Here is a 16,602-nt window from a genome sequence, read left to right on the forward strand (position 1 = left end):
AGAGAATGTTAATGTTGTTTTAAAAACAAGTTATGATTCTTTTACCTGCTAAAATAAGAACATATATTAAAACAAATATATCAAATAGTGAATAAAACCCCCAAAATACTAGAATACTAGAACTACTTATACAATGAAAAGAATCTAAACTCAAGGGGGAGAAAGAGAAAAAGAGAAAAGGGGGAGGTAGGGAAGAAGGGAAGGGGAGAGGGAAAATGGGAGAGAGAGAGAGAGAGAGAGAGAGAGAGAGAGAGAGAGAGAGAGAGAGAGATTGATTCAGAAGACAATGGAGTAAAATAACCTTTTACAATGAAAGGCACTTTGGATCACACACAGTGCAGCAAGGCAAAGCGTGATGTAATAATTCTAGAACTCACGCCACCTAACCATATTCATCGCCTGTACCACACAGGCCACATGACTCAGCAACACTGTTTCTAAGACTTATTCTATGCACTCTAAGTTCTGTAGGAGCTAATTAGTGAATTATGTCACAAAATAAATTAGTTAAAAATAATTGTTACTTTATATGCATAGGGTAAGAGGTAGTCCAAGGAACCCATCTTAAAAACTATCCCAATGCTAATTTCTTTACTTGAGAATGTCAACTTTGCCAACGACCTGTAAGAGAAGTAAGGTAACTCTAGATTACAAGGGACCATGTGGGGAAAGATCTCCATACAATTTCCTACAATGTTTAAAGCTGTAGAAATAGAATTGTTCAGAGGTCATTCACAACAGTCTGTTTTGTTGCTTACTGGAATCCTAGCTGGATTCTTCCTATTTTAAAGCTTTAGCATTCAAACATATTGCAAAGGTATTTTGCTTTTTAATTCTCTGTAGCTTTATACACTCCTAAAATTTGTTTCCATTTATCCACAATACTTTCAGGAAACTTTATGATCTTTATACTAATAACAAACAAATATTAGTAACACAGTATTTGGTACAATATTAGATCAGGCACAGCAGGTTATAAATCCTAGATAGCTGTGTTAATGTTGTCAAAGGAAAGAGGTACCTACTATTTCTACAGTGAAAATTTGAAAGGAAGAAAAAAAATCAGAGATGTGTGGCCTCATGAAACAATATTCTGAACACTTTCTACTTACTACAAGGTTCTCAGTACAGTATTAAATAGCTTATCTACAAAACAGTGGTATTTTTGTTTGTCTGTTCATTTTTGGTTTTTGAGACAGGGGTTCTCTGCATATCCCTGGCTGTCCTAGAGCTCTGTAGACCAGACTAGCCCTAACTCAGAGATCTACATGTCTCTGCCTCCGGACTACTGGAATTAAAGGCATGTGCCACCACCACCTGGCTTAGCACAGCTTTTTTATTGAGCACAATAAAAAGAAGTTTACCCATTACTCAATTATATTAAGTCTATATAACTGTCCCAGGTTTCCTGGATATGCCAGGGATGATGCAGGGGGTCCTCAGTTGTGCCATATTGTTTTTTGGGGCAGGGTCTCTCTGGACCTGGAGTGCACTACTTCACCTAGACCAGCTGGCCAGTGAGCTGTAGAGCCCTTTGCTGTATTTCCCCTGCTCAGGGGTTATATACAGCCTTACTGCTTTTTGTTTTTAACATAGGTGCTGGGAAATCTAAACTGAGGTTCTGGTGATTATATGGCAAGCATTTCACCAACTAACCCATGGCCCTGACCCTGCATAACTATAATTTTTTTAAATGTAAATTTAGGTTTTATATATATGGTGAATATAAAAACCACATTAAATGTTATCTAAACAGTCCTAGGCCTCAAACAATATTCTTACTTTAAAAACAAAAGGTGAAATAAAACAAAAAAAAATTAGTTTTAAACTAGGAGGTGAGCAGAATGGAGTGGCTTGCACCTGTATTTCCAGTATGTGGCGGGCACTAGCAACTGAACCTGGTCCTCTGAGAGAGCAGACCATACGAGTCTCTCTTCCCCACCGAGCCATCTTTCTGGCCCCGATTTGTAAATCTCAGGTTCATTTGTATTTTACACAATAAACACATTTTTTCCTGTATAATAAAGACCTGTTTCTATTTTTTTAAAAAATTTAAGATCCAGATGAAGTGACATATGCCTGTGACTCTAACCTAAGCAGCTGGGGAAGATGATGTGCTGGGAGTTGAGACTGTCTCGAAAACCCAAATGAAACAGACAGATACCAAAATCCACAACACTAGACAGCAGTGCCTGAAGCATGGCTCGGCAGAGAGCAGGGCTCACGTGAGGCCCTGGGTTTGATACTCAGCACAGAAAAAGAAGACTGATTGTTTCTAAATTAAAAGATTTTCTAAAGTATGATTCCATAGTGGCCTCATAACCCTAGGTAATGTAAAATTTAAGGCTTTAATAGGAACAGTTTATCTAAGGATAATCTAATGTTTCCCAGGATTTTAAATTAATATTTATTGTTATTTCTAATTATGTATGTTCTGGATGTGGGTTTGTGCACATGTATGTGTGACCTCAAAGGCCAGAAAAAGAGTATTAGGTCTCCTGGAGTTGGAGTTACAGGCAGCTGAAAGCCACTGAAGAGGATGCTGGGAACTAAATGTGGGTCCTCTGCAAGATCAGCCAGGCCTTTAACTGCCCAACCATCTCTCCTCCCCGTTTCTTGGTTTGTTTGCTGTTTCTCATCCTTAGTTCACAGTGCTATAAAATATCCTTTAGGCTGGGGATGGGGTCATGCCTGGAGTTCCATCACTAGAGAGGGAAGGCAGGACAAGAAACTCACGGCTAGCTTGGCCTACATGCGCTATACGAAGAAACTATTAAAAAAGAAAAAAGAAAACATTCTCTAAGAAGGTTAAATAATTATTTTTTAAAGTATCCTTAGTTAAACTCATCAAGTTTATCATTATTCTAGAGGAATGGAGAACTATTTTATAAGAAAAAAACTCTAAATTTTTTATTTCTCTTTCAAACTAGTTTTGATAAAAATAAAAAACTAAATTATCTGAGCCTTAGTTAGGGAACAGTCATATAAGAGAGCAAATCTGCAAAACTAGTTCATGGACCACAGAACATAGACATAAATCTTCTTTTTTTTTTTTTTTTTTTTTTTTAAAGATTTATTCATTTATTATATATAAGTACACTGTAGCTGTCCTCAGATACACCAGAAGAGGGCACCAGATCTCTTTACAGATGGTTGTGAGCCACCATGTGGTTGCTGGGAATTGAACTCATGACCTCTGGAAGAGCAGTCGGGGCTCTTAACCGCTGAGCCATCTCTCCAGCCCGACATAAATCTTCTTAACACTGATGAACGCAAGGACGCATCCTGGACTTGTATCATTTAAGAATTTAAATGTCCAAAGTCTGAGGTGAAAGGGTTCTACGCATATAGACATGTGCCAACTGTGCAGAGCTGCTATGTTCTGTGTTCTACAATTAGTTATTTCCCTACTTTTCCTTCTACAAAAGATTTAGGCATTCCAAAAACAAATCTATCTTTTTGGTATAATTTTAAATTTCATATGAGGGAATGTAAGAGGTAACATAAACTATATCAATAAAGCAGGAAAGTTTTGGTTATTAAGCAAAATGAGAAATAGAAAGCACTCATTAGTAGCCAAACTTAAACTAGCAAACCCAACGTGACACGAATTTAATGCTGTTTGGGGACAGGCACATGCGGAAATAATGCTTCAAGATTCTGCAGCACAGTGGGGATGGCTACATGTGGCAGAGAAGGAAGGCTATGAAGAGGGCTTGAAGAGTTATGGGGCAGACAGTTCATAGACATAATGGAAACAGAAAATTAACACTTCAATCTGATCTTTTATCAAATGTGAGTATTTTTTTCTCCCTTACTAAATGCACACCTATGAATGTAGTGTATATTCTATGGTGTAACAGGCAAAGAAAGCATTATTCACCCTGAAAAGGAGTTGTCCACTTCAAGTTTATAAAAAAGGAAGAGAAAGTAGGTTGTTTGTATCACAGGGATTTAAAGATTAGAGGTAGGCATGAGGATAATGAGAAGACCTCTCATCAGGTCTCACATGGGCATTTTCTACTTCTGTCTCGGGAAAGCTGTTTCTTAAGAGATTTAAAGTTAATAGTGCATAGTTCAGGTATCACAAGTTAACTGCAACATTTCTAGCTGGCCTTAGAATATTTTCTATCAGATTTCACACTGCTTGTTTCTTATGGACCACAGTAAGTGAAGGATAATGTGACCAGAAGACTGGTCTTTATAATCTGATCTTCTGAAGAGAGAAAATGAGATGTTCTTTTCATTCAGTAGCCCACACCTTTTCCCTTGGGAAAACACACTGTTCTTACTGGATACTGTGAGTAAAATTCAGTAAGCACAATCTTGTAACAGATACTGACAGAACACAGATCAGTGTCAGCAACCACCAAATACATACAGCTTTCAATCTTTTGACGGCATCTTCACAGATGTGCATTCCTCTTGACTCATCAACCTCTACGTGGCCAAGGTACTGTGGAGAGAAGGAAAGGAGTTAGCCACTGATGTTTCCTGAGAAGCTATTATCTACTAGATAGCCGATGACAGAAAGGTCAACTTCTGCATTCAAGAAACTCCTGCCTGATGTAGAAGTGAAGGTAATCTTAATTTTATTCACTCAGTATTTTCTTTTTCTTTTTCTTTTTTTTTTTTTTATTCTTTTTTTCGGAGCTGGAGACCAAACCCAGGGCCTTCCGCTTGCTAGGCAAGCGCTCTACCACTGAGCTAAATCCCCAACCCCCACTCAGTATTTTCATAGGAATAATATTTAGACTATTTCACAGTTACTAGGGGAATAAAGGACAACGCATAAGATAGTCACTAAATGTTACACAAATCTCTGGGATTGGTAACATGATAACTGAGTGAGCTATAGCTTCTCTATCTGCACACACAAAACAATCCTCAGACAGAGTATGCGATAAAAAGCACAACAGGACCAGCAAGACGGCTCAGCTGGTAAGGTGCTTGCTGCCGAATGTGACAACTCAGTCCAGTTCAGCCCCCAGAATCCACGGAGGAAGGAGAGACCCAATGCCCACAGACAGCCTTCTGACCCCTACACAAGCACCACAGGCTATTCTCCCCTCAAAGAGAAGAACCAGGTAGGAGACATCCAAGAACAAAATATTAAGGAACACAAAAGCTTAGGAGCTGATCCCACTGGCTTGTTTTTGAAGTCCTGGACTAAGGATCTGCCCTCTAACTGGTATATCAAACACTTTCAGAGCTGACAGACAGAGCATTTCCCAGGTTTTCCAAAGACCAAAAGGTGCTATATATATGACAGGCTTTAAAAATGGAATAAATACAATTAGGATATCTAAGTAAAAAAACCTCCAAAATCCTCCAAAACATCTGAGTATAGATATGGTAACTCAAGTAGTAATGTCCACACATGGCCTCAGACAAAAATCCAGGTATACTGAAAATCCTGCATATAATTAACTTTAGAATATATGTATAAGGCATATATGAAACATAAATATTTACACTTAGACTTGAACCCTACCATAGGATATTTTACTATGGTTATATGCAAATAGTAAAGTTTTAAAAGTTCTGAAAACCACTTCTAGTCCTATGCATTTTTAGATACAGGATACAAAACAAATGTAGATATTTACTTATAAATAGGAGACATGTCAAATTTACTATGTACCCAAGTATATAATCCTGCTTTTATCATTCAAGTGCTGGGACTACAGGCATGTGATACGCTACTATATCCACTTTACACAGTGCTGGAACTGAGCCTGGGGCTTTATGCAGCCAGCAAGAGATCTACCAACTACACTATATCCTCAGGCACCCTCCCTGAAAAGACTGAAATGGGTACCAGTCTTAGAATACAATACTCAGATGGCATATGGCTAAATCATCCATTTAATTCATCTCTGTGGAAAAATAATCTATGGTTACCAACACAGATGTGTTAAAGCAGTTATAAAAAGCATTCAAAGAAGCAATGATCAGTTGTCATGAAATGAATACAAAGTAGAAGATCTCAACAACAACAAATAGAAAAAAAATATATATATATACCGTTTAACAATAAGAAGACCACATTAGACACTCAATAGGAGAGTGGAGACAATAACCTCTGATCCTGAAAGTTGATCAATTGTAATAAACTTCATACCTAGCATCACACGTAGTTATAAGGAACCAGAGGCCCCAAGCCTGATATGAAGACATATGTTTTCATACGAAGTTGAAGAGTGTACTGCTAAGTCACACGGTAATCATATGTCTGGTTTTATAAGAAACTGTTACCTTCTTTCCTAAAGGGTCTGTAGTTCGATCCTCACATGCAGTAAGTGAGTGTTTGGAGAGCACCACATTTTAACCAGCGACTGGTGGTGCCTTTTTTAGGAGGTGATTCTAACAAACACATACTGGATTAGTGTGCAGTTGTCATGTGCTACACCAGGCTCTTCTGCTCGAGTCATCGCATCTGCAGTGACTGACAGTATTGGGCATGCTTATCCTTAGCCACACTGCGTTTGAGTAATCTAGGTTTAATTCCTGTCTGTAAAATACTGAGTCAGGCTCGTTTTGCCCTCAGGATCCTGTGCCTCCTCCTCTTAAGTGCTAGAATTATAGGCATGAACCACCATACTTAGCTTTTCTACCAGGTTTAGAGAATTCTTTTGTATATTTGAGGTTCAAGTTTCTTGTAGACATGATTGGCAAATACGTAAAACTTTTACATTTGTGGCTCCCCTCCGCATCTGGTTTTTGGTTTAATTTTTGTGGTTTAAGATGAGTCTTTTTCTGTGGCCTAGACTGGACCTCCTATGTAGTGCAAGTGGCCTCAAACACATGCTCTTCAAACCTCAGTCTCTTGAGTGCTAACATTATATATAGGAGCCATTCCTAGCCCATTATCACATTTTTAAAATGTTTTATGTATATTGATGTTTTGTCTCCATATTACGTATGTGAACCATTTGTATGTCAGGTGCTGTGAAGTCAGAAGAGGGCACTGAATCTCCTACAACTGGAGTTAGAGACGGCTCTGACCCACCATATATATGGGTGCTGTGAACTGAATCTAGGTCTTCTGCAAGAGCAACAAGTATACTTAGCCACTGAGCCCTGTCTCTAGCCCTCATCCATTTAAACGATTTAAACAACTTTTAAAATGATTTTTTAAAAGATCTATTTATTTATTTTATGTACATGACTGCTCTGTCTTCATGCACATCAGAAAAGGGAATCTGATTCCATTACACATGGTTGTGAGCCACTATATTCTTGCTGGGAATTGAACTCAGGACCTTTGGAAGAGTAGCCAGTATTCTAAACCCCTGAGCCATCTCTCCAGTCCTTATTATTATTTTTAAAATTTTAAGTGTATAAATGTTTGCCTGCATGATGTATGTGCATGCTTAGTGACCACAGAGATCAGAAGAGGACACTAGAACCCCTGGAACTGGGGTTATGCATGGTTCTGAGCTGCCTTTTGGGTGTTGAGATCTGAATCTGGGTCGTCTGCAAGAGCAAGTGCTATTAACCACTGAGTGATCTCTCCAGACACAATTTAACAATTTTTAAGAGTATAATTCAGAGGCCAGCAAGATAACTCAGTGGGTAAAGGCTCATACAGCCAAGCCTAAATATCTGAATTTGATCCTTAGGACTCATGTGGTGACCCCAGGCATGTGCAGTGCCAGATGTACTGTGTACATAGGCATGCATGTGTACACACAGAGGAAACAGGATAAACAATTCAATAGCATGATTACATTTAAAATGCTATTGTTTACATTTACTTTTATCCTTAACTTTTTAAAATCATTTCAAACAGAAACTCAACTATTAGGCAACGACTCATTTCTCTCTACCTCTCAATTCGTGGTGATTTTTAATCTTCTCATCTTTAAGAATTAGTTTAATGCCGATATTTCCTTTAAGTGAAACCACACAGTGCTGTCCTTTGTGTTCGGCCCATTTCACTTAGCTTAATATTTTAATATCCATCATGGAGTACTACATATCAGATTTTTTCCAATGCCACACTGCATACATCATATTTCGCTTGGTCCTCTGAAAACCAACGACTGGCTTATTTCTACTGCTTTGCTGCTTGAATAAAGCTGCAGTGAAGACTGGTGTGTCAGATGCGGATCATCTCTTGCTTTCACTCCTCTGGGTATCTGCCCAGGGGTAATCTGCTAGGGTAAATTTTTCTTTTTTTTTTCCGTTTTTTAAAAAGATTTATTCACTATATATAAGTACACTGTAGCTGTCTTCACACACACGAGAAGAGGGCATCGGATCTCATTACAGATGGTTGTGAGCCACCATGTGGTTGCTGGGATTTGAACTCAGGATCTCTAGAAGAGCAGTCAGTGCTCTTAACTGCTGAGCCATCTCTCCAGCCCCCAGTAAATTTTTCTTTAACATGAAGGAAATGACAACTGTTTTCTGTGGTCACACTGCCACGAATTCCTGACAGTGAGGTATGACTTTTGTTAATTTATGTATAAAACTGTCCATATTTTCTACTTATTTCAACATATCTAAATACTACAGATATAATTCCTATAGAGTTTGAAAACACTGGTCCATGAGACCATCTCTACTTAGTCCTTTAGAGAAGTATCACTTTTTAAAAACAGCTTTCTCATTTTACTCATGGCTAAGGTCTATTCAACTTTTATTTTTTGCTTTAGTCAATTTTAACTATCTAGAATATTCATAGTTCATTAAATTTTCAAAATCATTAGCATAAGGTATAAAATGCTTACATAACTTAATTTCTTTGAGCCTATGGTAGCATCTCTCTACATTCTTCTCTCTACAATGTATATATTATATATATCCACATACTATTGCAAGTGTATATATATCTATATGTGTACATATATTGTACTTGTATTTTCTTTTTCTTAAGGTTAATTTTTATTACTGCCTCCAAGTTATTTAACGTCTCTGATTCAATTTTATATAACAAAATGAGAGAATAAGTAGGCCTCTTTATGAGTTTCTAGAAATGAATACAAGATTTTCTAATCATTCTACCATGTAACTCCATCAATTCAATTAGCCACATTGACTATTCATGCCAACAATAACAAAGAAAGAAGACTTGGTTTAGAAAGCAAAGAATAAAAACATTTTATGCTGATTCTTAGTGGTGTTATCTATTTACAACGTGGAAATGGAAATCAGCCCTGAGTGTCAGTAGACTGAGAAAAACATGACAATTGAAATAAACATCATTTCAAAGGCCTCTTTTCTTCTCTGAGACACTACCTCACTGAAACACTGCAGCTGACTTATGCTTTAATGGCTAAAATATTTGACGTTGGAACTTCTTTTGTTTATGCCTTAGCCAAACTCTCTGAGTAAGGACCTTTTATTCATAAAAATGTGCATTAGGAAACTACTATGTGGAACTGCATTCTTCATGAATTAAATCATTTTTCCCTTTCTTGAAAAAAATGAAGACTTAGCTCCCCTGGCTCCACTTTGGTCATGTTCTCCATGGTGTGAGCCAGATGTGAGCCTGATGTGAGAGGCTGCACAGTGAGTAGTTCCTCGAGTCACTAATAGCAACACAGTAACCACACCTTTGTAACAAACTATGAAGAATTCCATTATGCAGATATAGACTACACTATTCATACAGCAAATACGGTATGCAAATGCACAGAAAATACTGTCAAGGTCTTATGTGTCTTTTACCCAGGAAAATTAAAGTACTCTCATCTTTAAAATTCTAAGATTCCATCTGAGTCATGACATAATCAGATTTATTAAATATAATTGTGGAAATTCAGTACTGGAAAGAACGTTTCCTTTAACTGAGTTCAATAAAGTTAAAGGAGCAAGTCATATCAATTAGTAAACTCACAGAATCAAGAGAGCCCAGGTCTTTTTCAATTACCTCCCTTTCTGTTAAAAGTACATGTGTGACTGTCCTATTTAAATAATGGCTCATAGTTCACTGCTCTTACACGCATTTACTTAATATTATTCTTCAAAACAAAGTAGTGATCAGACAGAGCAGTCATCCATTTTGGTAAACTCCTACCCCCACCCCTGAGATTGGGTTTCTCTGTGTAGCTGGCCTCGAACTCAGAGATCCACCTGCTTCTGCCTCCTGAGTGCTGAGACTAAAGGTGTATGCCACCACTGCCTGGCCTCTTTTGCAACTCGATGAATTAATAATAATAAACCCAGACAATGATCACCAACGGCTGATGTTACCCTAACAGGATAACAAACTACTTTGTATGTTCAGGTAATAATCCACCCTACCAGTGAAGTAGTGTGTGTGTGTGTGTGTGTGTGTGTGTGTGTGTGTGTGCGCGCACGTCATCACTATCCGGCCCCCTTTTTCTTTTTCAAAGTACACTTTTTTGTGCTTCTCTATATGTAGGTGTAGGGAAGGGGGGTACATGCGTATATATATGTACCATGGTTCAATTATACAGGTCAGACAGAGGACAACTTGCAGGAATCAGTTCTCTCCTTCCATGTAGAGAAGTTTTAATCTAGCAACATGCCTGTTTGGGCAAGTGATTATATCCAAAGAAAGACTTTCTAGGTCTTTATGATCCGGCCTGAATGCAGACAAGCCCTTTATAAATACCTTTAATAGCTAACAATGAAGGTAAGGTCAGTTTGTAGAAGGAAACAGCATGTTTAAAAGTGGCATTTAATTGAGGGGCAGATAAAGTGACGAATTAGGGAAAGATTTGACAGAATGAGTCAGAGATAGGATATGCCTAACTCACATGACAACAGCAAAAGAAAGAGAAGTAGTAGGAGCAGCACAGAGTGAATCAGGAAGAGAGGGCAGTTCACTGAGTGCAGTTCAGCGGAGTTCAGGTAATACTGTGTTCAGTTTCATTGAGTTCATGCAGTCAGTGCAGTTCAGTTCAAAACAGAGGCAGTTTTTCCAAGCAGAGTAATTCAGTGAGAAGCCAAGAGAAGACAGTTTGAGTCAGTCAGCTTGGAGAGGAGTTTGAGCCAGAACAGCTGGGTTGAACCAGTCGGCCGGAGTTTGGAAAGAACTACAAAGGGTGAAGCTTATTCAGCAGTGAGCCTCAAACAACTGCATCTGATGAGTAAAGGGACTTCTACACTTCACTGCGTAGGTCCTGGAGATCAGGCTCAGGTTGTCTGGCTTGGTGGTGAGTGACGTAACCCAATGAGCCACCTGCTCAGTCACCTTTGTTGCAACACACACACACACACACACACACACACACACACACACACACACACACATACACACACACACACACACACACTCTCTCTCTCTCTCTCTCTCTCTCTCTCTCTCTCTCTCTCTCTCTCTCTCTCTCTCTCTCTCTGGTTTTTCCAGACATGGTTTCTGTGTGCAGCCTTGGCTGTCTTAGAACTCACTCTGTAGACCAGAGTGGCCTCCAACTCACAGAGATCCTCCTGTCTCTACCTCTCAAGAGCTGGATAATGATCACCAATGGCTGATGTTACCCCTAAAAGATAAACTATTTTGTGTGTAATATGTGTAATAGTTCACCCTACCAGTAAAGTTGCGCGCGCGCGCGTGTGTGTGTGTGTGTGTGTGTGTGTGTGTGTGTGTTTCAGGGGGAAATAAAAGCTAAAAGATAAACCCTCTGAAACCAACAATTCAAAAAAACTTAATAATCAAGATGGTTTTTGGCATTTTTACTTCAATAACGGATTCAGGAACTATATTAGAGAAATAAGGTCTACTGAACACCCCATGCTTTCAGATGAAACACTTAGAAAGTACACCCTGGGAACAGAAGGAAATGCGAAGTAGAGAGCCCTATCCAAGAGATACCCCACATTTGTTTGTTTGTTTGGTTTTATGCAACAGGCTGTTGCCAAGGATGACCTTCAAGTCCTAACCCTCCTGCCTCTCACGTATGCTGGCATTGCACTACAAACTTGTGCCAACTATATCTGGCCAGGCTTACTTTATTAAATTATAATCTGTCAAAAATATTATAAAGAAAAAAATTAAGAGGCCCAAATGTCTCAAAACTGTGATACGAAGTTTTTGAACAAGATATATAGAATTTAGCTATGCCTTTCTTTTTTTTTTTTTTTGGTTCTTTTTTTCGGAGCTGGGGACCGAACCCAGGGCCTTGCGCTTCCTAGGCAAGCGCTCTACCAACTGAGCTAAATCCCCAACCCCATTAAGCTATGCGTTTCAACGAACTCCTTGGTCATGATAAGCATTTGTCAAATTGAGATTCCAAGAATGTACAGTTAATTGATTTCTAGAATATAAAGTAGTATTCATCTATAGTATATGACTATAAAATATGAACACTTGGGAAGCAGAGGCAGGAAGGATCTCTGTAAGAGCAGGAAGTGCTTATAACCTTTGAAACATCTCTCTGCCCCCAAATTCTGGTTTACTTTTGTTTGTTTTATTACATTTTTGTTTATTTTATGTGTCTTTGAGAGCAGAAGTCCCAAGATGCTGCTCAACAATCTTAATGGTTTCTCATCTCTACATAAAAATCAAAATCCTGAAAATGGAATTGGGCTTGCTGGTAATCACAGAACTCAAGAGGGTGAGGAGAATCATGAGTTTAAGGCTCTCCTGAGCTATGTGGCACGACTCTACATCCCCCAACTTCCACCCCCAAAACTTTCTACACAAATGATTTTTCAGTGTTTAAGGACAGTAATGAGGGCATTTGTAGTAATAATAACTGGAAAACATTAATTGTAGCTAGTAGACAAGGGCCTAAGAATGAATTCATGACAATCTAATATTGGACACTTGTAATACAGAAAAGGCTCCTCAGAGTTATTTTTTATTGATCTAATTTCATTTTAATATGCATACACACAGTGACTTTTGCACATATGTAACTGCTAAGTCAATCAAGACTGTACATGCTAGACACAAATTTTAGCAAAATTTACTTTTTCATATACATAATTGAGTATAAATATGGTACTATGTAAACAGTAATTTAAAATTTATAGAGTATTGTATCAAGAAATGCAGCTAATAGGTGTGACATTATTTGGAAGTACTCACTTACAGAATCTACCTTCTACTTACCTGCTCTCATGGCTACCTGCTCCTCTGGCTCTCAGTGCCTCTTACTATGCCAGGTATCTCTTACTGAAGAGCCACTCCACTTATTGCTCCCTTGTCTACATTCTGTTTCCTTCAATACCTGAAATGCTTATTTTCTGAATTTCTTTGGGTGTTTTCTGAAATGACATTTTGCCCTCTAATGAGGACTTCCACGACCAACATATTAACTGATCAACCCCATTTATTTCTTTCATACACAATCCCTTTCTGGTATATCAGATATTCTGTTTGCTTACACTCTAGCATACATTACCATGAAGATACTATGCAGAGATCTTGTCTGTACTGCTCACTACCTAGAACACTACTTGGCAGACAGCAGACATTCAGCAATTATCCGTCAAACATACCAATGAATCAACAGCTCTAAAGAGAAGAAATTGTAGGATATTCCTTAGATTTGCATTCAATTTAATGCCTAATAACGAAAACTTTTATAACAAACTCAATATATGGAAGATGGAATTACTATTTATAGAAGAGAATGCAAACATGAGTGACCTATTAATATGTGAAGAAAATGAAATAAAAATGTCTGACATAAATTTGGAAATAAGTGTTTCATTTTTTATGATGGGACATTGACATCATCTAGCATTGATGGGACATTGACATCATCTAGCATGATGGGACGAGACATTGTAAGTACAGAAAACCAGGGCAGACAGGAATGCAGGCTACCCATGACAAAGTGAAGCCGTCAGCCGTCAGCCCTGACTGGAGTGGGGAGGAACGGTCCTTCTTTTGACTTCTCTTTTGTTGGGTAGTGCTGGAAATAAACCCCACCTCACTGAAAAGTTACTTAATTCTCGGTAATGAGGATCTCTAGATGCCTCAGGACTGGTGTTCTCACTTGGTCACTTGGTCTTACTTGTCCAGACCCGATAGTGCAGGCTTCTAGGAAACCTCACCTACCTGGGAGCTTAGGAGGGAAGATCACAGGTTCAAAGCCTACCAGGGCTACAGAGTAAGTTCAAGGACAGCCTAGACAAGTTAGTGAGACCCTCTCTCAAATAAGTAAAAGGAAGGCAGGGATGTAGCCCAGTGGTAGAGGGCTTGCCAAGCATACTCAAGGCCCAAAGGTCAGTTCTTAGTACCCCCCGCAAAAAACCCCACACAACCTGTTCTTATTTATACTCATTCCAGATTATATAGCACAAATTGTTATTTAAATAGCTTAAATATAAAAAGAAAAAATTCATCAACTACAATGTATTTTTTTCTCATTTAATTTCATCACTGAAGCAGAATTCGAGGAGATTAATTTTGGAATGCTTCTTCATTAGCCTGAGTGATGGGATTGCATATCCTATGGGCTATCGGTGTTTTGTTTGGTTTGGTTTTTTGTTTTTGTTTTTTTTCCCCACAGAGAACCATAAAGACATTTGTGTTTTACCTTAACTGGGAAGCTGCACTTTCCAGTGCGGACTCCCTCTTCATCTGTCTGCCACTGATGTGGACGGCTGGCCTCTGGGACGTAAACATCTTTCTTTCTCCTGAAACTCTGCCGTAGTTTGTTCATGTTAACTTTTACAACCTGGAGACACAGTAAAGAAATACCAAACAATTACATTCTTACACAAACTTCAGATGATCATTTTAGTACAAACCCACCCCAAACCCTGAAGGCCCACATGAGGGTTATGGCTTAGTAAGTGAGCACACTTCCTATCAGAGTGACGGTGAGTCTAAAACAGCTCTCATTCCACTTTTTAAAGACAACTACTGTTCCCTCCAATGACAACTGCCCCCAACAAGGGTGACCTTGAACTTCTCATCTGCTTGCTTCCTCTCAAATGCTGGGATAACAGCAATGTACTACTGTGCCTCTGTTTATGTGCTGCTAAGGACTGAACCTAAGATTCTGTGCCTGGCAGGCACACATTTTAACAACTGAGTTACACGCCCAACTCTCCACTCTTTCTTTCTGTGACCTTATTTACCAATTTTACCTCTTTAATATCTAATGCACTCCGTGCGTGCCCTTGCCCCACGATTCATTCACTCTGCGACTCTATTGCACCCCCTTCATTTATAGCTGTCAGTGTTGCTGTTGGACAAGAGGAAGATATCCCTGATATGAGTGTGCCTGGCGGTTAGATAAGAGTCAGGACAGCTCACGATGCTCAAGTGAGTGTCACTTCTTCTTTTTGTCTGTAGGGCAAGTGGTTAAAACTACAGTCCTGTAGAGACCAGACAAGCATTCTGTGTCTTGGAGCCTTTCCTAGTCACTTTTCTCTTTTCCTATTTTATTCTCCTCATTCTGCTCATGGAACCCGATGGGGATAGAACCCAAAGGCAAAAGGCACATCCCCTAAGCCGTGCTTTTTCTTTGTGGTAGCTTTGCTTAATTACTGTGTGAAACTAAAACATTCTTTGTTTACATCACCTACCTATTCCAGTGAAATATAAGTTCTGCAAGGACAAGATTCTATCCTGTTCCCTGCTCATGCCCTGGCTTCTTGGAGCCGATCAGTAGAGGGGTGCTCACATCTACTTACTGAATGAATGCTGTTCAGCGAACACTCATTAATAAACAATGCATCCCTGAGGTTCTGGTCAAAATCTAGCTCATGTAGCTGGGGTACCCTGGCATAAATGAAGGAATCTTGTGAGCTTTACAATGAGACAGACCTGAGTTTGAGTTGTGTCACCATAGATGCTGACGTGAGTTCTAAACCTTAGTTTATGCTTCTGTCAGATGTGGTAATAACTGTTACTTCCAGGGTCACTGTGAGGCTCACAATAATGTTATGTAAAATAGCTAAATGTTTTAAGAGGGGACTTCCGCTGCTGGGACTGGCCTTGAACTCTTGATCCTCTGTCCTAAGCATCTCAGGTAGACAGGACTGTATGTGGCCAGTGTCTGAATCAATATTCTGAGACCTTTTTGTTTAACTTATTTATTGTAGAAGGCCATCACTTAGACTCTGCTTCAGATAAAGGTGCATCCCATCCTAATGTGTCCCGATTGCTGTCAGTCTTCTAGAACATCAATCTGCCTGTGCAGCCATCCTACTTTGAAGCCCTCCAATTGGCTCACATCACCTTCAAAGTCTAAACGCTCAGCACGGCCAACACAGTCTTTATCTTATGCCTTTTCTTGCCAGCCCCCATTCACATGTCAAGTGCCAGCTACATGAAGCCACTTATAGTCCTCTAAAGCCACCTTTTTCAGTGCCTCTGTCTGCACAGAAAGAAAATATTTCAGTTTGCCTCCTGTAAGTCTACTCATGTTCAGTGAGTGTAAGCTCAAGAGACGCTAGCGTTTAACAAAATAGTTGGTTTTTTTTTTCTGAGAAGGTTTTGTGTGGCCTTTGTCCTTCTATCTTCGTGATTCCATTTAAGCGTTCTGCTGACTTTTATTACTGTACTTTAGAACCTGGCACGATTTCTATTTTCTTAACAGTGGGCTGTACCCTACTTGTTTAAATCCTAATGTGGTGCCTGTCATGTATGACATGCTGTGAATTTGAAGAAACAAAACAGACCTCCACAATGCCAAGACTGTTCTGTAGGTAGGAAATCAC

General features: G+C 39.0%; 1 protein-coding gene across 28 annotated transcripts in view; it reads right to left on the reverse strand.

Moving 5' to 3' along the window:
- Numb (NUMB, endocytic adaptor protein) overlaps nt 1-16,602 on the reverse strand; it is a 121,958-nt gene that overhangs the window by 30,990 nt on the left and 74,366 nt on the right. For all 28 annotated transcript variants that reach the window (NM_001411954.1, XM_087552376.1, XM_087552382.1 and 25 more), the window contains 2 exons: nt 14,469-14,609; nt 4,382-4,456 (listed from right to left, as the gene is read on the reverse strand). In NM_001411954.1, the coding sequence (NP_001398883.1) occupies nt 4,382-4,456; nt 14,469-14,594 (201 nt within the window). In that variant the 5' untranslated portion in view covers nt 14,595-14,609. The remainder of the gene's footprint in view (nt 1-4,381; nt 4,457-14,468; nt 14,610-16,602) is intronic.

The sequence above is a fragment of the Rattus norvegicus genome, chromosome 6 (genome assembly GCF_021556685.1).
Source record: "Rattus norvegicus strain SHRSP/BbbUtx chromosome 6, alternate assembly SHRSP_T2T, whole genome shotgun sequence".
NCBI lineage: Eukaryota > Metazoa > Chordata > Mammalia > Rodentia > Muridae > Rattus > Rattus norvegicus.